The sequence below is a fragment of the Lissotriton helveticus genome, chromosome 8, assembly GCF_964261635.1.
Source record: "Lissotriton helveticus chromosome 8, aLisHel1.1, whole genome shotgun sequence".
Taxonomy (NCBI): domain Eukaryota; kingdom Metazoa; phylum Chordata; class Amphibia; order Caudata; family Salamandridae; genus Lissotriton; species Lissotriton helveticus.
In genome coordinates, this window is record NC_136069.1 from 1,313,472,397 (window position 1) to 1,313,492,762 (window position 20,366).

A 20,366-nucleotide genomic window follows, 5' to 3' on the forward strand; every position below is an offset into this window, starting at 1 on the left:
GATACTGCACATGGTGGCTCTCCTATGATCAAAAGGGTCAGTTTTTTGTTCGTCTATTTAAGTCCTTTCTGGGGATGGCGTCTTCCTGCATCTCACTGATTCCAAATTGCTGACTCAAGAGTCGTCCCATTCAGGAAGAATTGGACAAGCAGTGGCGTCAGATCAACGGCTCTCAAGGACATGGTTCAAGTCACCAGTCGGATGCGGTCCTCACTCCAATGGTGGGCTCAGCCATCAAACATCGCTGCCGGTACTTCCATCATTACCATCGCTCCGGAACTCGTCCTTACCACGGACGCCTCCCTGGAAGGCTGGGGCACTCAACTTCAGGGACTATACATAAAGGGCAAGTGGACCCCATCCCAACGCTCCGGGCACATCAACAGGCTGGAGCTAATGGCCATCTTCCTGGCGCTGAAATCCTTCCATCTCCTACTCCAGGGAGAAGCAGTGCTTATTCAGACCGACAACACCACCAGTATGCACTATGTCAACAAGCAGGGCGGCACCAAGTCACCGCTTCTTTATCAACTGCCACAGAGCATCTGGGACTGGGCACTTCGTCAGCAGATCACCCTGACAGCGGTTCACCTACCAGGCATCCAACATCCTGGCGGATTTGCTCAGCAGGTCCGCATCCCCGACCCACAAGTGGGAGCTACATCAGCAGACTCTGGATTTCATCTTTCGGCTGTGCGGTCGCCCGACCATGGATCTGAGTCCTGTGAACTGTAGGAGAGTAGGGTCTGCAATCCTATGATCACCCAGATTTTTGCTTTTTTTGCTGCACTGGTTTACGACTTTCCCTGGCTGTGGGCCTGCTAATCAGACCCACAGCCTAGCTGTTCTCTCTATCCAAATTGTACTCAGGTACTGAATTGGCACTGGGCCCTCCAAGTCCCTGTACCCAGGGCTGAGGTGCACCCAGAAGTCTCCCAGGGGCTGAAGCATGTATTGTGCCACCCCTGGACTGACTAACTAAACTGACACAACTGGCTGCACGACAGCTGGGGCAAGGTGGTGTAATCACCCTTTGCTTTAGATATAGTATACCTATATCTAACCCTAAAATGGACACACAGATCTCCTATCAGTCACTCCTATGGCAGGCCTTAACAATCCTGAAGGCAGAGTGCTTGGAATCGTGTGAGATAGTGCTCTGGCATGAGCTGAGCCTGTCTGCGGCTTTCGGGATCCATCCCTTAGCCGTTTCCATGATATCGCATACCATATACTCTTAAGTGCATTATAATCCTCGCGGTTATATGCCAACTCTGGTATCGCTTTATCAAAACATGTCGAGTAAGGTGTCATACGAATTGGAATACTAACCCCTCGCCAATTCTGGCGACGGGGTTAGCATTCCACCCTTCTAGAGGGACACGACATGCATGTAACCCATAACCCCGGTTAAAGTCAAACAGAGCCTCAGCTCCACAAAATGGATGCTGCCACCGAGACACAAGTCTGCCCTCCTGCTGCTGGGAGTCCTCCCAGAGCAGGAGATGAGGACAAAGGGTTTCCTGCCAGGGGCGGTGCCAGCACCGTCCCAGACAGGATTTTGTGTATTCTAGGTAGGCAGGGCTTCAGAGGAAGGTGACTGCAAGTGGCACCCCGGTGCTCACTGTGCATAGGCCGGCTTGAACCAGTTCCAGGGGCACACCAGACCCTGAGCTGGGGAAAGCCCGCCAAAGGAGAGGGGTGTAACCACCCCCTCCTGGTCCCACCCATAGGGCAGGACCTAGTCGCGTGCCAGCCCCCTTTTCCCAGATAAAGGTAGGAGCAGGCCCCCTTCCAAATTAGATCATCTTTGGAATCAAGACACGACTTTCTGCGAAAGGACTTCAAGATTTCTTCTTCAAGATTCTCCCTTGTGACTAAGGAGTAGTCACCCTGCATCCGCAGGCACCATCTCCAGAACACTGCGGTCTGCTGCAAGTCCTTCCTCCGGAATCCGACTGCCCAGCTCGACAAGATCCGGCTTCCCTGGCACCTCCGACCTCTACTCACCTCTACAGCCAAGCTGAGAACCGTGAGTGCGACGAGACCTCAAGGGACCGGCTATTGCCAAGACTGCACGACTTCTTCACAGCAAGCCCGCCGGGTAATCTACTGGCGAGTGCTTTGGGGTCCGAGAAGCCCCGACCCTGAGCAGCTCCAGCACCGAAGATCAGCCCCCCCAGCATCTCCACGATCGGCGTGGGGCCCTTCTGCTTTTTGCTGCTCACTGCGTTTTGGCTACTAGCCCGCTGGCTTGTGGCCTCCTTAACGACGCCCGACGACATCACTACTGCTGGTCTGGTTGCTCCAGGCTGGCCCTCGCTTCCCTTCTTCAGAGAAGCACCCCGGACCCTCCTGGTCCACTCAAGACGCCATTTTGAGTCCACCGCGTGGGCTTGAATTAGCCAAGGCTTTGTTGCCCAATCCTGGGTTCTTCGACGCCGACAGCTTCATCCATCGTGGGACAGCTCGCCCCTCCATCCTGGTCGCCGACAACGCCTCCTGGTCCGTGAGATCCGCAGAGCACAGTGTCGCCCACTCACCTAGTCGAGGTGACTACCATCCGGTGCCCTCCTGGTGCCCCCTGACTACTGGCTAGTAGTCACGAACTTGGTCCCCTCTGCTTTCAGGTATCGTCCATCTTCAAGATCCAGGCTTGGATCACTTCGAACTCTCTTCACTGGTCGCCTGCCAGCATCTTTCTTCCAGGCTCCTGGTTCGTCAACGAGGATGCCCGACGTCTTTTGAGACATATGCAGCTGCAGCCCCTGGGCTAGGTAACTTCGGCATTTCGGTGCCCCAGCATAGCCTCACTATCCAAGGGTCAGGATCCACTTTCGTTTTCTCCCTACCAGGTCGGGTTCGCCCGTGAACACTAACTTTACCTTTACTAGCTATCATAGTCTTTGTCCCGCATCCCGCGTGAGAGTGCACACTCTGCACCCGAGTCCCCTGGGCCTCCTAGAAGTAATCTAACGATTCTATAGTCAAGTCCTAGCGATTCCAAAGCCTATTAGTACTTTACTTACCTGCTAGTAATTGCGCATTCCACTTTTAGAGTATATGGTTTTCCGTGCCCCTCGGGCATTTGTATATACTGTGCTAACTTTTCGTAAGAGTTTTGTTGTGTGCTTAGCACCCTGTCCTCATAAAGAGTCCAGGGTTGTTGTGATTCTAATAAATACACTGTTTATTTTCATAACACTTGTGTGGTGTCCTTTCACTGGGTGTTCAAGGGGTAATGTGATGGTAAAACAGCTGGCTTAACACGCCCTCTAGAGTCTTAGCCTTAGACTGCTCGTATCCATGCTACTAGGATAGCTGGTCTAGAAGGTTGACTTACAACCAATCATCAATAAGGGTTGTTTGGACTGATATATAGTGATCACTAGAATAGTGAGCACTGCACATCAGGCCAACTTCTCACACCAGTCGATCTGGGATTGGGCTCTTCGCCATCGCATCACCTTGACAGCTGTCCACCTTCCGGGCGTGTCCAACCTCCTGGCGGACTCTTTGAGCAGGTCCACTTCCTCAACACACGAATGGGAACTGCACCAACCGACTCTGGATCTTGTGTTCCGCCAATGGGACCCAGGGTCCTGCGGGAATGCCCTTTTGATCAACTGGTGCGATCTATTCGCTTACGCTTTTCCGCCACTCCCATTACCACCGTGGGTACTGTGGAAGATGCGGAGGCAGCCCTGCCACATCCTGTTGATCGCACCTCGTTGGCCCAGACCGGCATGGTTTTCGGAACTGCTTCTAATGTCCCAGTGCGAGCCCATTCCTCTACGTCCTCGTCCAGACCTAATTATAGACAGGGGCTAGTGTTATCCGGATCCCTCAACGCTGCAGTTGTGGGCATGGAACCTGAGCACCTTGAATTCGCTGGCTTGAACATATCCCAGGAGTGCAGAGACATCCTAGCTCATGCCAGAGCTCTGTCTACCATCAAGACTTACAAACTTAAGTGGAAGCGTTCTGTCATTGGTGCGCTACAGCCAATATCCATCCCATCCATTCCACTCCTGAGCAGCTCCTTCCATTTTTTTTTAGCCTCGCTCAGTCAGGACTCTCTCATGCTACACTGAGTTTTCTTAGCTGCAATATCTCGTTTCCGACATGATGGCTCTTCATCCCTCTGTTCATCACGGATTATACGCCAATTCTTCAAAGGGCTCTTCCGCAAGTTCCCACCTGTGCGTCGCCCTCCTCCAGCTTGGCACCTCAATGTGGTACTATCTCAACTTATGAAGTCGCCATTTGAGCCTATACATAGGGCGGATATTAAATTCATCACCTGGAAGGTTGCACTTCTTCTGGCTTTGACCTCATCTCGTCGCCTGAGTGACCACGCTTTTACTGTCAAACCGCCTTATCTACAGTTCAAACCTAACGGAGTGGCACTTCGTACCAACCCCTCTTTCCTACCTAAAGTACCTACGGATTTTCATTTGAATGAGCCTGTGTTCCTCAAGACTTTCTCTCCGGACCCAAAATCTCCAGCGGAGCAGCGCTTGCATTCTGTGGACATCAAACGATGTCTTAAATTTTACATTGCCAGAACTGCCCCCTTCCGCAAGTCCGACCAACTGTTCATTGCCTACGGACGACTGCGCAGGGGACATCCAGTTTCCAAGCCGACTATTGCCCGGTGGCTTTCCTCAGCCATTGCCTTCTGCCACCAACAAGCGGGCAAACCATTGCAGTCTTCAGTGAGGGCTCATTCTACGAGGGCGATGTCTTCATCCACCGCCTTGTTTGCTGGTGTGCCACTTCATCAGATCTGCCGTGCAGCGACATGGTCCAGCAGGCACACCTTCACCAAACATTACTGTTTGGATGCCATCAATGAAGCGGATACCGCAGTAGGACAGGCAGTGCTTCGCCATCTTTTTCAGTAAGGTGAGCCTCTGCTCCCTCCTCCTTATTGTTTCCTGTGATTGCTATGATGTTATGACATTTATTATTATTATTATTAGTACTGTCTTGATTTCTCCTTCATATGCCTAGCAATCTCCGTTCTAGGAGGTTACTGCTTTCTATTCTATTCAAGCATGTGAATCTATGAAAGACACCCCTAATACTGGAGAAGAACAATTGTTACTTACCTGTAAACAGGTGGTTCTCCAGTATTGGTGTCTTTCATAGATTCACATGCGACCCACCCTCCTCCCCTCAGAGGCTCTCTTCTCCTCATACACTCTCGGTTACTTTGTGCCAAGAAAATCTGAGGGCTTGAGCTTCTGAGGAGAAGGTTCTAGAGGGTGCTGGCGCCTGATTGGCTGCAGTTTGGACTAACATAATGACACTAATGTGTTACAAATAGTTTTTTCTCTTTGCCTTGCATTCCTATGTAGGAATCGTTTTTAGAGGATTTCAGTTGTATTTCCTTTCTTTTTCTTGTATTATGTTTATATATATTTATATATATATATTTAGCAATATTGCGATTTTATTTACCGTGGGACTCCCACTTCGACGACTGGGAATATTCAAGCATGTGAATCTATGAAAGACACCAATACTGGAGAACCACCTGATTACAGGTAAGTAACAATTGTTCATACTCTCTATACTTTCTAATCCCCAAAAAAGACGGGTCTCTAAGGCCAATACTGGACTTCAGACCTCTCAATGCATACATAAATTTGGAACATTTCCACATGGTTGCGCTCCAACAAGTACTTCCTTTACTGAAGAAAGGGGACTTTCTTTCTACACTGGATCTAAAAGACGCATACTTTCATATCCCAATTCACAAAGCCCACAGAAAATATCTCCGGTTTGTTGTAGAAGGACAACATTATCAGTTCAAAGTCCTTCCGTTTGGGGTCACAACAGCACCAAAATGCCTAGCAGTGGTTGCAGCACACCTAAGACGACAAATACATGTCTTCCCTTACTTGGACGATTCGCTAATAAAGGCCATGCCATGTCACAAAAGGAATGTCTTCAGAACACACAAAAGACAATTCAGCTGCTGCACCAGCTAGGGTTTACGGTGAACTACACAAAATCCCACCTGCAACCAAACCAGTTTCAACAATATCTAGGGGCTACTATAGATACAGAAAAAGCCAGAGTATACCCCAATACAGTTAGGATTCAAACAATGCTCACATTGATTCAAAGATTTCAACCACAACAGTCACTAACAGCTCGAGTGTTCATGCAGTTATTGGGGATGATGTCCTCTTGCATACTGCTGATTCCATATGCCAGACTACAGATGTGCCCGCTTCCAGAATTTCTAGCAACACAGTGGAATCAGGCTCAAGGTCAGATTACAGATCTGGTGTTGGTAGACGACCGCACACATCGCTCCCTGAAGTGGTGGAACACAAACCTTTCCAAAGGACGGTCGTTCCTAGAGCCAATTCCACAAGTGGTGCTAACAGCGGAAGCATCGCTCACCGGATGGGGACCTCATATGGACAAATATACAGTACAAGGAAGATGGAGTGTACAGCAAAGAAGACTGCACATCTAGAACTACTAGCAGTGTTTCTAGCTTTAAAAGCTTTTCAAATGCAGATTCTCAACAAATCAGTCCTGATCAGAACATACAACATGACAGCAATGTGTTATATTCAAAAACAGGGGGGGGGGGGGGACTCACTCTCTCCAACTATCCAGACTAGCACAGGAAATTTGGAGATGGGCCATTCCTCAAAAAACATCTATCTGTTAGCAGAACACCTACCAGGAGTTCAAAATCAGATAGCAGACATCTTAAGCAGAGAGTCAGAACAAATGCACGAATGGGAACTGCACAACCAGATACTGGAACCATTCTTTCAAAGATGGGGGCAGCCGGAGAAAGATCTCTTTGCCACTCATCAGAACGCAAAATGCCAAAGCTTTGCATCCAGGTACCCACACCACCTGTCGCAGGGCAATGCATTATGGATAAATTGGTCCAACAAATTTGCATACGCTTTTCCCCCCTCCCCCACTAATTCCATTAGTGGTTCGAAAACTGCAACAACATTCAATGACCATGATTCTAGTAGCACCCATGTGGGCACGACAGCCCTGGTTCACCACGCTCCTGCAACTCACAGGTGCCGCATCAAAAATTAAGAATCTTACCCATGCACCTTACACAGAACCATGGAGAAATAATGCACCCAGATCCCAAACAACTGAACCTAGCAATCTGGCTCCTGAGTTCCTAGAATTTGGATACTTAAATTTACCTCCAAACTGTATGGAAATTATTAAGCAAGCAAGGCGTCCCACCACCAGAGCATGCTATGCAGCTAAATGGAAAAGGTTTGCTGTATACTGTAATAGTAATAACATCAACCCTCTGGACGCATCCACACAATTATTTGCTACTTACTACACTTACAGCAATGTAACCTTGCTTACGCCTCCATTAGAGTACATCTTGCAGCTATAGCAGTGTACCTGCAAAACAGGCAACACCTATCCCTGTTTAGAGTACCCGCAATTAAAGCTTTCATGGAAGGCCTCAAGAGTTATTCCACCAAGACCACCACCTTCTCCAGTCTGGAATCTTAACATATTACTCACCAGACTAATGGGACCACCTTTTGAACCTATGCATAAGTGTGAAATACAATTTCTTACATGGAAGGTGGCTTTCCTTATAGCCATTACCTCCCTCAGGAGAGTGAGTGAATTACATGCATTGACAATACAAGAACCATTTCTACAGTTACACCAGAATAAAGTGGTTCTTAGAACAAACCCAAAGTTCTTGCCTAAAGTAATTTCAGCATTCCACATCAATCAGCCAGTGGAACTACAAGTCTTTTTTCCAAAACCAGACTGTAGCAGAGAGGGCCCTACATACATTAGATGTCAAAAGGGCAATATTACTTAGAAAGAACACAAACTTTCAGGAACACTAAACAATTATTTGTAGCGTTTTCACCAACACATAAGGGCAATCCTATCTCTAAAGCAGGCATTGCCAGGTGGATTGTAAAATGTATACAAATATGTTACATGAAAGCAAAGAGAACATTAACTGTTCCTCCTAGAGCTCATTCTACATGTAAACTAGGGGCATCTATGGCATTCTTAGGAAACATGCCCCTAGATGACATATGCAAAGCAGCAACTTGGTCTACACCACATACCTTCTCAAAACACTACTGTGTTGATGTGCAGGCAACACAACAAGCAAGGGTGGGCCAGGCTGTACTGAACTTTATTTCAAACTGTTGCAACAGACACTGGTAACCACCGCTAGGGAGGTAACTGCTGTATAATCTATTCATAAATGTACCATCTGCAGCCATATGCCTTGAACGGAATATGCTACTTACCAGTATGCATCTGTTCTTGGCATAGAGGGCTGCAGAGTGGTACATGCCCTTCTTGCCTCCCCGGAAACCTGTCTGTTCCAACATGGGCATATCTTTCTGTATTCTATCATACTACTCCATCTAACCCTACTATGGCAAAACAATCTAAGGATGGAGCCGATGCCCATGCGCACTAGCACCCAAACGAGGAGTGATCAGTCTCGTGACTACAAAAGACTTCTCCAAGAGAAAAACAAGTGCAATCATCCGAGCCCAACACCAGATGGCGATCTATTCATAAATGTACCACTCTGCAGCCCTCTATGCCAAGAACAGATGCATACTGGGAAGTAGCATATTCCTTACCAGTAGTAGTTTTTTGGATTCACATGCGACTCGCTCCCCTCCCATCAAATGAGGATTGCTAACAGTTGGGACAAAAAATAACCAAAACCAAGGAACTAACCTCTAGAGACCACCACATTACAGACATGCCAGATAGAAAAATGGGGGGGGGGGGGGGGGGGGGGGAAGAATCTGAAGATGCCTTCCACGCACAGGCACTTCCAGGGCACTGTCTCGCTTTGCACACTAGCTGGACCTAGTACCAATTGGTTGTCAACGCCCCAAGCAGGAAATTATTCCGGGCTCAACCAATAGGTGCTAATAATGACCAGCATGTGCATCCAGAAAACTGCAAAACTACTCTTACTGGTAAGTTACCATTTTGTTACTTGTAAGTAAGAGTTGTGCCTTCAGCTTGCAGGCTATTATGGTAACAGCTGTTTTTAGAAGTGAACTTTATTTTTCTTGGTAGGTGGTGTAAGTGACGGTAAAGGATGGAGCTCTGGCAGAGATACTGATGCATATAGCAGCTTTGGTTCCCGTAGTGATCGTGGCAATGGAGCGAGAGGACGGTTAGTATTTGTCTTTTTGATTTTTACTTGGCCAATTTTGTTTGGAAGTCTGTTTAATGTTTCATTCCTTGAACAATTTTCATTGAAAGTGAAAATCCAAGTTTTTGAAGTTGTTGCGTTGTGTTAAAGAGTGGGGAGTTGCAGTCTAAGTAAGTAAATACTTTAATTTATTTGGTTTAAATCATACAAAGAGCGGATTAACCGCTAGAAACACGTAAACACTTGTGATTTAAAATTCATGTATAAACTCGTTAGTTAGTAAAATTTCAGTTTAAAACATTTTAATTATTAAAACAAGGAAATCAAAGGAAAAGAATAGTTAGTGCCTTTTAGTCTTATGGAGTTGATCTGGCTTGAGGAATCTGATTCTTTTACTTATATTTGCTATAAAGTAGATGTCTAAGCATTTTCTGAATCAAGTTCTGTGTCTTTCCTTGCCAGCGCTTTTGCAGCTAGTCTTAAAAGCTTTAGTTATTTACATGCCAATTGCACTGTTGATCCTCTTAAACATTTTATTACTGCGGATCTGCATGTCCTTATCTGCTCTTTTTTCAACAACGGCCGCAGCAGTTTTTTCCGTTGAGATAGTAGTGCCGGGTAAATACAGAGTGGGTGGAGCACTGATTCATCTCCATGTCCGCAAAGGCGACAGTCCGTTGAAAGCCAGGTGCGTTTCCATTTAGGAGTTCAATCTTTAGTGGGATACACTCCCAGTCTCAGTAGAATTAATTGCGGTTTCATTCAGTTTACGAAATGTTCCAGAAGGTATGGTTGGGGCTTTAGCTTTTTATGTCGGGAGCACTGTCCATGCATTTGTTTTCTTGGACAACGTGGCTTTATCCTGATCATGGGACATTTGGTTGACTGTTTTGTTGACCAATTGTTTAAACTCCGAGTAGGACGGTGTAGTATGCCATGCTTCCTCTAACTTTAAAGCCTCCTTTTTTTTTTTTGGTTAGGAACGAATGAATCGAATTGGTCAATTTTGATTGCTTTTCGACTTCCAGCCAGCAATAATGTACCAGGGAGTCGTCCTCTGCTGCTCGCATTCTCCAATAATATTTGACCAGTGCTCCCTGTCTTGCCATGGTCTGATTCTTTAGCCCAAATTCAAGTCTTATCCGGTCTTGTGAGATATGGCGCGGGATGTTGAACAGTTTTTTGAAGAGACTAGTTTGGGCGATATTCAAGGATGTTGCATCCTTAGCATTTAATAGTTCAGAACCGTATGTGACTGCGGGTAAAAATTTTGATGCCACGACCTTTAGTAAGTGAGTAGTGGACCTGTCACTGAGTTTTTTTTGCAAGGTTTTAAATGCAAACAGTAGTTGTTGAGCTTTTGTTTTCCGATGTTCTTGGTGTTGCTTGTAATTAAGATGGCTATCCAAAGTTAATCCCAAATACTTGTATGTCTCCTCGCGGTCCAAACTTTTGCTGTTAATCGTCCAAATGAATTTTGGTATTTTTTTCTTTGGACTGGAAAAACACATGACCTTTGTTTTTTTAAAGTTTATCTGTAGTTGGTTTAGGTCTATGTATTCTGCCAATTTGTTTATTAGTCGTTGTAGGCCTTTGGGCGTTTGGGAGAGCAACACTATCATCTGCGTATTGCAGACTTACTATTCTCACATTCTCCCGTTTAGGAGGATCGCCTAATGTTGAACGTAGGTGGTTGTCTAGGTCAGCTGTGTGTATATTAAATAAACAGGGGGCCAGGACGCACCCTTGTTTTAGGCCGTTGATGGTAGTGATTTTGTTTGTTAGGCTTCGACCATCTCCCGTTTTTATTTGAACCCATGTTTTCGAGTAAAGGTCTATGATTGCATTCAGTAAATTTGTAGGTGCGCCCCAAGATTCAATTAAAAGTAGAATATCTAAACTTGCATGTGCATTCCCAATACTTGAAAGAGCCTATTCATGCATAACACCATTTTCTGGCCCCTATTTGGTTTTACTTGATCGATCAAATCAATCATGCTTCCCATTTGGCTTAAACACAATGTAAAATGAAATCTTTATTGGAAAAGCACTTAACCGGCATTACACATCAAGCAGCCTACAACCCTGTTGGGCTGGCCGCAATACAATTCTAGCAAAGTCAGCGCACAAAGAAGTCCATAAGTGCATAATAGGGGTTACTCCAGTATTGGAACTTTCATAGATTCCCATAGCTTGCCCGTCGTCTGAATCGGAGCCTCGGTGATAAATATATGTGTATATGTGTGTGTATATGTGTGTGTGTGTGTGTGTGTGTGTACACACCAACCAATCAGAACAGCCTCACCCTGTGGAACCTTCCTGAGAAAGCTCAGAGCCTCAGAGTTCGAGGCATGTGGGCTGCTGAATTCATATCTATAGCATAGATCGCCGCCTAGTGTTGGGTCCGGATGATTGCACATTGTTGTCCTGGAAGAGTCTTCGAAGTATCACGAGAGAGGTGGCTCCTCCCCTGGACTACAGTGCGCATGGGCATCGATTCCATCCCCAGATTGTTTTTTTCCGCCATTGGGTTCGGATGTGATTTCGACAACTCCTGCTCGGAATCGTTATAGACCTTTCTCAGGGCCAAAAGGCCTTCTCTGAACCGTCGGTATTGTTTGCGTTCGGTCCCGACTATACTCCAACTCGTCCAGTTGGATTTCCAGGGAGTCGAGTGACTCTTAGGTAATCAAGGCCCAGTCAACGCAGCAAGACCCTCGACGAGACGACCTGGAACGGAGCCCGTTCAAGAAGTGTCCCGTGTGTGGTTCGAAGTACCCACACATTGACGTCCATCCTGTGTGCAACAAGTGCCTGTCGCCGGACCACAACGAGGCCGACTGTATGGCCTGTTCCAGATTTCGATCGAAGAAAACGATCAAGATGCGGCGCGTGGCGCGCCTCGAGGCCCAGCGATCGGCTCCAGCACCGGTGGACATCTTCGACGACGCGGAAGCAGACGACCAAGAACTTCAACTGCAGATTTCACCTCCAGCGGTGGACGTCGAGTCCGACTACGAAGCGGACGTCGAAGGCCAAGACCTGGAGGAAGTCGTCGGAGGTAGGGGACGACGACGAAGCATATGGGGCCACGGAAGATAGCTCGGAGGAAGAGCTATGCCCCGTTCGTACGCTTACAAAGGCTCAGGTCGCCGGATCGCCACACGGCCTTACCCAAGACCTTACACCAAAATCCACGGCCCGCCTTCCGGCCCGGCTACGGACACCTCAGCGGAGCCGCCATTGCCAAAAACGAAACTGAAACCATCGGTGTCGACGAAAAGCAAGATGGCCGAGACGCCATCGAAAACAAAAACGTCTGCTCCAACATCGACGCCGTTGTCGTCGGAGGCTTCGAAGCCAGCTGTCGACCAGGCAAAGGTGGTCAAGGAGCCGAGCTCTAAGAAGGCCGTCGAGTCGGTGTCAAGCAAGGCGGGCAAGCCCAAGAAGGCTGTCGAGCCTACATCAGGCGAGTCTGTCGCGCCGAAAAGCAAAGGGCCCGTCGAGACAGTCACCCAAGGGCGCCGAGCCGAAGTCTGGGGTCACGATGCCAAAAGTCAAGGCTGCCGTTCTGAAGCAGTCGACGTCTGCGGCCGTGGCCAAAGATCGAAGCGCACCGGTCACTGATCCTCCTGCGCCTCGAACAGACAAACAGTCGTCAACGCTCGGGTTTTCCCCTGGGGGCGGCCCAAGGTCGTCGGCCGGGTCGACGAAACCGTCCGCTTCCTTTACGAAGCAGGTCTCGGACTCCCTCAAGCGGATTAGGGACAAGGCTTCAGCATCGGAACCGAAAACGCCTTCCGCACCGAAGCCGTCTGCCCCACCGAAGAAGACTTCCATGCCGATCCTCTACACGTTACCGCCTAAGGTGGCACCGAAGGCCTTCGCACCACGGTCGGTGCCCAAGGACTCTGAAAGTGTCAAAGGCAACTAGCCCGGGTGGGAGATTGAGTCATCGACAACCTTTATTGGAAGAAGGGTCGGAGCATTTCACCGATGCCGACACCGGGAAGCTCACGCTTTACAAGAGGAAAATAACATCACAGCTCTCCAGTCATTTACAATTACTCTAAAGCGCAAAAAGCCTGCACCAGAAACACCAGTACTGGTTGAACAGATTCTTCCACAGCCTAGGAGGAGTGCAACACCTTCATCCACTTACTCTGATGGAGGTGAAGGGGAGCAGGATGAGGAGTACAACTTTCCTGCAAACACAGAGCCTGATGGGCAACAGGACTCCTGGATGGACACAGGTGATCAGGACCAGCAAACAGTCCTTGACCCTCAGATTTATAACGTTAAAACGTCTCCCACTGAAGATTCTGCGGCATTTAATTCCTTAATTGAAAGGGCAGCTACAAACCATAAAGTGGAGATGCATGCTGACCCTGTGGAGGTTGACTTCCTTTTTGACACTTTCTCCACTGCTGAAAAAACTGTCAAGACTCTTCCGATGCTCAAAGGGGTCCTTAAGCATGCAGCAGACATTTTCAAGGAACCCACGAGATCAAGGGTTGTCAACCCTAGAATAGAGAAGAAATACAGACCGGCACCTGGCGACCCAACCTACATTAGGGGCCAGTTGCCTCTGGACTCTTTGGTGGTCTCTAATGCCCACAAGAGGGCAAACTCACAAACCACAGGTGAAGCTCCTCCCCCAGACAAGGAGTCAAAAGTGCTGGATGCATCGGGGAAGAGTAGCAGCTCAGCCGGCCAACATCTGGCGCATCTCAAACACGCAGGCACTGTTGGCCAGATACGATAGGGCACACTATGACACCCTACAGCAGCTGTTGCAACACCTTCCAGACCAGTTTAAAGAGGGAGCTGAAATGCTTATCCAGGAGGGAAAGCTCATCTCCAACGCTGCTATAAAGTGTGCGCTAGACGTTGCGGACACGGCAGCGAGAGCAATCAATACTAGTGTGATGTTGAGGCGTCAGGCATGGCTCCGCATCTCAGGGTTCAAGCCAGAAATACAGACTACTATCCTCAACCAGCCGGTTAACCCAGACAGGTTATTTGGTCCAGAGGTGGACACCACCCTGGAAAAGATCAAAAAAGATACTGAGACTGCCAAGTCCATGGGTGCTCTCCAGTCACAGCAATTTAGAGGGAACGCTTTTCATCGCTCAGGCAATCGAGGTGTTAACAGAGGACACATGTCGCAGCAGACTCCATTCAATAAAAGTGGTGCGCAATCCTCGTACACCAAGCAGGGCAGAGGTGGATATAGAGAAAACAGTGCCAAGGGTAGAGGCAGAGGCAACAACACTTCCCGTTCCTCTGCCACAAACAAACAGTGACTCCCTGTCACTGCCCCCCGACCATCCAACACCTGTCGGGGGGAAACTTCAACAGTTCCTGCCAGTCTGGAAGTTCATCACCACAGACAGGTGGGTCAGGAAACGTATCCAGTTCGGCTATTGTTTGGAGCTGACATCCACTCCACCAAACATACCCCCAAGACAACATCCTATGTCAGCAGAGCACTTGCACTTATTGCAGCAAGAGGTTCTTGTGATGCTGCAAAAAGGCGTAATAGAGCTCGTGCCGATGGAGGAAGAAGGCACAAGGCTTTATTCCCTGTACTTAATCCCAAAAAAGGACGGCTCACTCAGACCGATTCTAGACCTACGCCCTCAGAACCAATACATTCTTTCAGAACACTTCCACATGTTAAAACTGCAGCAGGTTCTTCCATTGTTAAACCAGGGAGACTTCCTCGCAACCTTGGACCTCAAGGATGCTTACTTTCACATACCACTCCATCCATCCCACATTAAATACCTCAGGTTCACCATCCAAAACCGGCATTACCAGTTCAAGGTCCTCCCTTTCGGAGTGACCACTGCCCCCAGAGTGTTCACAAAATGTCTGGCGACAGTAGCGGCGCACCTCGGGAGACAGAGCATACATGTCTACCCTTATCTAGACGACTGGCTGGTTCAAGCCAAGTCGGCCCAGCAGTGCGCCGCAGACATGTCCCACACCATTCACCTCCTTCACAGTCTGGGGTTTTCACTAAACTATCCAAAGTCGCACCTTCAGCCAGCCCATGTGCGGCAGTATTTGGGCGCAACGATAAATACTCTGGCAGCCACAGCTCAGCCAAACCCAGCGAGGATCGACTACATCCAGTCGCTAATCCAGAGGTTCAGACCGCAACACTCGCTCCCAGCGAGTGTGTTCATGCAGTTGATAGGCATGATGGCCTCCTGCATCTTCATAGTGCAGCACGCACGGTTGCATATGCGTCCGCTCCAAGAATGCTTGGCGCATCAGTGGACTCCGGCTCAAGGACAGTTGAGACCTAGTGTTGGTGACCGGTCGGGCATGCAACTCTCTGCATTGGTGGAATCCACACAACCTTTGCAAGGGGCGACAGTTCCAAGAGCCTGTTCCACAGATCATCCTAACGACGGACGCTTCTCTCCAGGGTTGGGGAGCTCATGTGCTCCACTACACGGTGCAGGGACTGTGGACGACGCAGCAAAAGATGCACATCAACTACCTAGAACTGATGGCAATCAAGTCCTTCAAGGTACATCTGTGCAACAAAGTCGTGTTGATCCGGACGGACAACAAGACAGCCATGTACTACATCCAGAAACAGGGAGGTACGCACTCTCCACAGTTGTCTCATCTGGCTCAGAGCATGTGGAAGTGGGCCATTCAGAGGAACATCTTCCTCATGGCGGAACACCTCCCGGGCAAGGACAATCAGATGGCGGATGTGCTCAGCAGGTTCAGCCACCGGATGCACGAGTGGGAGTTACATCCATCATTACTCCGCCCGTACTTCCAGCAGTGGGGTCATCCAGAGATAGACCCGTTTGCCACATGGGAAAACGCAAGATGCCAAAGCTTTGCCGCCAGGTTCCCTCACCCACAGTTGCAGGGCAATGCGATATGGATGAACTGGTCAGGCAGATTTGCGTATGCTTTTCCCCCAGCACCTCTCATTCCGCTGGTGGCAAGAAAGCTAAAGCAACACTCGATGACGCTCATCCTGGTTGCTCCAACGTGGGCACGCCAACCATGGTACACCATGTTTCTAGAACTATCCGTGGTACCGCATCAAAGGCTGCACCTCACACCCAGGCTCTTGATGCAGAACCATGGCGACATTCAGCATCCAGATCCGCAACAGTTTAATCTGGCGATCTGGCTCCTGAGGTCTTAGAGTTTGGCTACCTTAATCTGCCTCCTGAATGCATGGACATCATCCGGGAGGCACGGCACGGAAGCCCACTACCAGAGCTTGCTATGCGGCAAAATGGAAGCGGTTTGTCATTTACTGTACAGAACACCATATCAACCCGCTAGATGCATCCATTCCTAATATCTGCTATTTGTTACATCTTTACAAATGCAATCTAGCATATGCTTCCATTCGGATACACTTGTCCGCCATAGCGGCTTATCTCCAAAACAGGCAGCATCTCTGTTTTCAGGGTGCCTGCCATTAAAGCATTTCTGGAAGGTCTGAAGCGGGTCATCCCTCCCAGGACCCCACCAGCTCCTGTGGGAACCTCAATGTGGTCCTCACCAGATTGATGGGTCCCCCGTTTGAGCCTCTACATTCATGTGAGATTCAGTTCTTGACATGGAAAGTGGCCTTTCTCATTGCCATCACGTCTCTGAGACGTGTTAGTGAGCTACAGGCGCTCACAATACAAGAGCCATTTATACAAATTCATTCAAACAGGGTGGTGCTGCGCACTAACCCCAAGTTTCTTCCTAAGGTGGTGTCACAGTTTCATGTCAATCAATCCATCGAACTGCCCGCATTCTTTCCAAACCCTGAAACGGTAGCAGACAGGATGCTCCACACTTTTGATGTCAAAAGGGCATTAATGTAGGGGAGAGGAGTTGGCCTAACGGCTAAGGCGCTCGACCTCGGACCTGGGGATCTGGGTTCGAGTCTCGGTAACGACTCCAAAACCTCCTGTGATTCTGGGCAAATCACTTAATCTCCCCGTGCCTAAAAAAAAAAAAAAAATGAAAGTGTGTCCTCATGTCAAAAAGAAAGTGTGTCCCCTCATGTAAAAATGTAACTTGTGCTATGTAAAGCGCTCTGATACCTGATTCGTTTCGGGTCTAGTTCGCGCTATATAAAAACTCTACCAAAAAAAAAAATGTACTACATTGACAGAACCAAAGATTTTAGGAAAACACAACAACTCTTTGTTGCCTTCTCAGCCCAGCACAAAGGCAACCCCATTTCAAAGCAGGAATAGCCAGGTGGATCGTTAAGTGTATTCAGATTTGCTATCAGAAAGCTAAGCGCACTTTAACGGTCCCCCCCAGGGCACACTCCACACGCAAGTTGGGGGTCTCCATGGCATTCCTAGGTAATATTCCTTTGGAAGACATTTGTAGAGCAGCCACATGGTCTACACCACATACGTTTACCAAACATTACTGTGTAGATGTGCATTCCAAACAGCAGGCAGCTGTAGGACAGGCTGTTCTTAAAACACTTTTTCAGACTTCTGCTGCTTGCACGGGCAGCCGCCGTTAATGGAGGGACTGCTATGTATTCTATGCTATAGATATGAATTCAGCAGCCCACATGCCTCGAACTGAATATGGTACTTAGCAGTATGCATCTGTTCTTGGCATGTAGGGCTGCTGACATTCATATCGCCCGCCCTCCTCCCCGGCGCCCGTAGCGGCTGCAGACCTTTTCTTGCATTCAATCTTAAGCATGGACATCGCTTACACTATTACACTCCATCTTTGCCACAATGGTTAAAACCAATCTGGGGATGGAGTCGATGCCCATGCGCACTGTAGTCCAGGGGAGGAGCCACCTATCTCGTGATACTTCGAAGACTCTTCCAGGACAACAATGTGTTCGAGGCATGTGGGCTGCTAAATTCATATCTGATGCATAGATCGCTGCCTAGTGTTGGGTCCGGATGATTGCACATTGTTGTCCTGGAAGAAGTCTTCGAAGTATCACGAGATAGGTGGCTCCTCCCCTGGACTACAGTGCGCATGGGCATCGGCTCCATCCCCAGATTGTTTTTTTCCGCCATTGGGTTCGGATGTGATTTCGACGGCTCCTTGTCGGAATCGAAAAACCTTACTTCTTAAGGCCAAAAGGCCTTCGGTATTCGCGTCGGTATTGTATGCGAACGGTCCCGAGCATCGTCTGACTCTTCCGGTCAGACTTCGGCGGAGTGGTTTACCCTTCGCGCATCGAGGCCCTGTACTCGCAGCAAGACCCCGACGGCTTCATCATGGAACGGAGCCCGTTCAAGCGCTGCCCCGTGTGTGGGTCTAAATACCCACACATCGACGTGCATCCAGTTTGTAATAGATGTCTATCGCCGGACCACGACGAAGACAACTGCATGGCCTGCTCCAAATTCAGGTCAAAGAAGACGCTCAAGCATCGGCGTGCGGCGCGACTTGAAGCCTTCCATGCAGCCCCGGCACCCGACGACATATTCGACAACCCCGCAGAATAAGGCCACAGCCATCATCTTCAGATCTCACCACCATCGACGGAGGTCGAGGCAGATCCAGAGGAATACATCGAAGGACAGAGCCAAGACCAAGAATACGTCGAGGAGGTAGGGGACGACGACGAAGAAGTCTATGGGGCCGCGGAAGATAGCTCAGAGGAGGAGCTATGCCCCGACAGTTACTCGACTCAGGCTCAGGTCACGGGATCGCCACATGGCCTTACCCACGACCCTGCACCGATATCCCCAGCCCCGCCTTCGGGCCCGGCAACGGATACACCGGAGGAGCCACCGTTGCGCGTATCGAAAACGAAACCGCAACTATTGCTGTCGTCGACACCTAAAATGGCCGACATCACACCAAAAACGAAACCTTTGGTCTCCACGGCTCCGAAAATGGCCGCCGACTCAGCAAAAGCGAAACCGAAACTTACGGCTTCAACAACATCTAAAATGGCCGACGTCCCGTCCAAGCCAACAAAGCCGGCTCCGTCTTCAACTCCGTCGGCTTCAAGCCACACGAAGTCCAAGAAGACTGTCGACACACCGGCGCCACAAACGGTGGCTAAGGACAAGTCCTCAAAGAAGGTCGTCCATCCCACCTCGGCATCTGAGGCCCAAGATCCGACGACCGGAGCCACTACTCATCGGCACAAGGATGCCGGATCGGCATCAACGGCGTCGGCGCCTACACCTACCGCAAAGCAGCGTCCTGTGGGAGGCCAAGAATCATCGGTGGCCACTTCTGCTACGCCGAAGTCCTCTGAAGCGGACAAACATGAAGCATCGGTTACCAAACCCTCGGCTTCCTTTACAAAACAGGTCACCGACTCCCTCAAGAGAATTCGGGAGAAAGCACAGACGTCGGCGTCTAACGCACCGTCGGATCCGAGACCGGTTGTAGGAGAGTAGGGTCTGCAATCCTATGATCACCCAGATTTTTGCTTTTTGCTGCACTGGTTTACGACTTTCCCTGGCTGTGGGCCTGCTAATCAGACCCACAGCCTAGCTGTTCTCTCTATCCAAATTGTACTCAGGTACTGAATTGGCACTGGGCCCTCTCCAAGTCCCTGTACCCAGGGCTGAGGTGCACCCAGAAGTCTCCCAGGGGCTGAAGCATGTATTGTGCCACCCCTGGATTGACTAACTAAAACTGACACAACTGGCTGCACGACAGCTGGGGCAAGGTGGTGTACTCACCCTTTGCTTTAGATATAGTATACCTATATCTAACCCTAAAATGGACTCACAGATCTCCTATCAGTCACTCCTATGGCAGGCCTTAACAATCCTGAAGGCAGAGTGCTTGGAATCATGTGAGATGGTGCTCTGGCATGAGCTGAGCCTGTCTGCGGCTTTCGGGATCTAGCCCTTAGCCGTTTCCATGATATCGCATACCATATAATCTTAAGTGCATTATAATCCTCGCGGTTATATGCCAACTCTGGTATCGCTTTATCAAAACATGTCGAGTAAGGTGTCATACGAATTGGAATACTAACCCCTCGCCAATTCTGGCGACGGGGTTAGCATTCCACCCTTCTAGAGGGACACGACATGTATGTAACCCCTAACCCCGGTTAAAGTCAAACAGAGCCTCAGCTCCACAAAATGGATGCTGCCACCGAGACACAAGTCTGCCCTCCTGCTGCTGGGAGTCCTCCCAGAGCAGGAGATAAGGACAAAGGGTTTCCTGCCAGGGGCGG

At 49.1% G+C, this 20,366-nt stretch overlaps 1 protein-coding gene across 1 annotated transcript in view; it reads left to right on the forward strand.

The window, feature by feature from the left end:
* Positions 1-20,366, forward strand: part of DDX3X (DEAD-box helicase 3 X-linked) — a 514,014-nt gene that overhangs the window by 225,694 nt on the left and 267,954 nt on the right. The window contains exon 5 of the mRNA XM_078658293.1: positions 9,103-9,202. Within this exon, the coding sequence (XP_078514419.1) occupies positions 9,103-9,202 (100 nt within the window). The remainder of the gene's footprint in view (positions 1-9,102; positions 9,203-20,366) is intronic.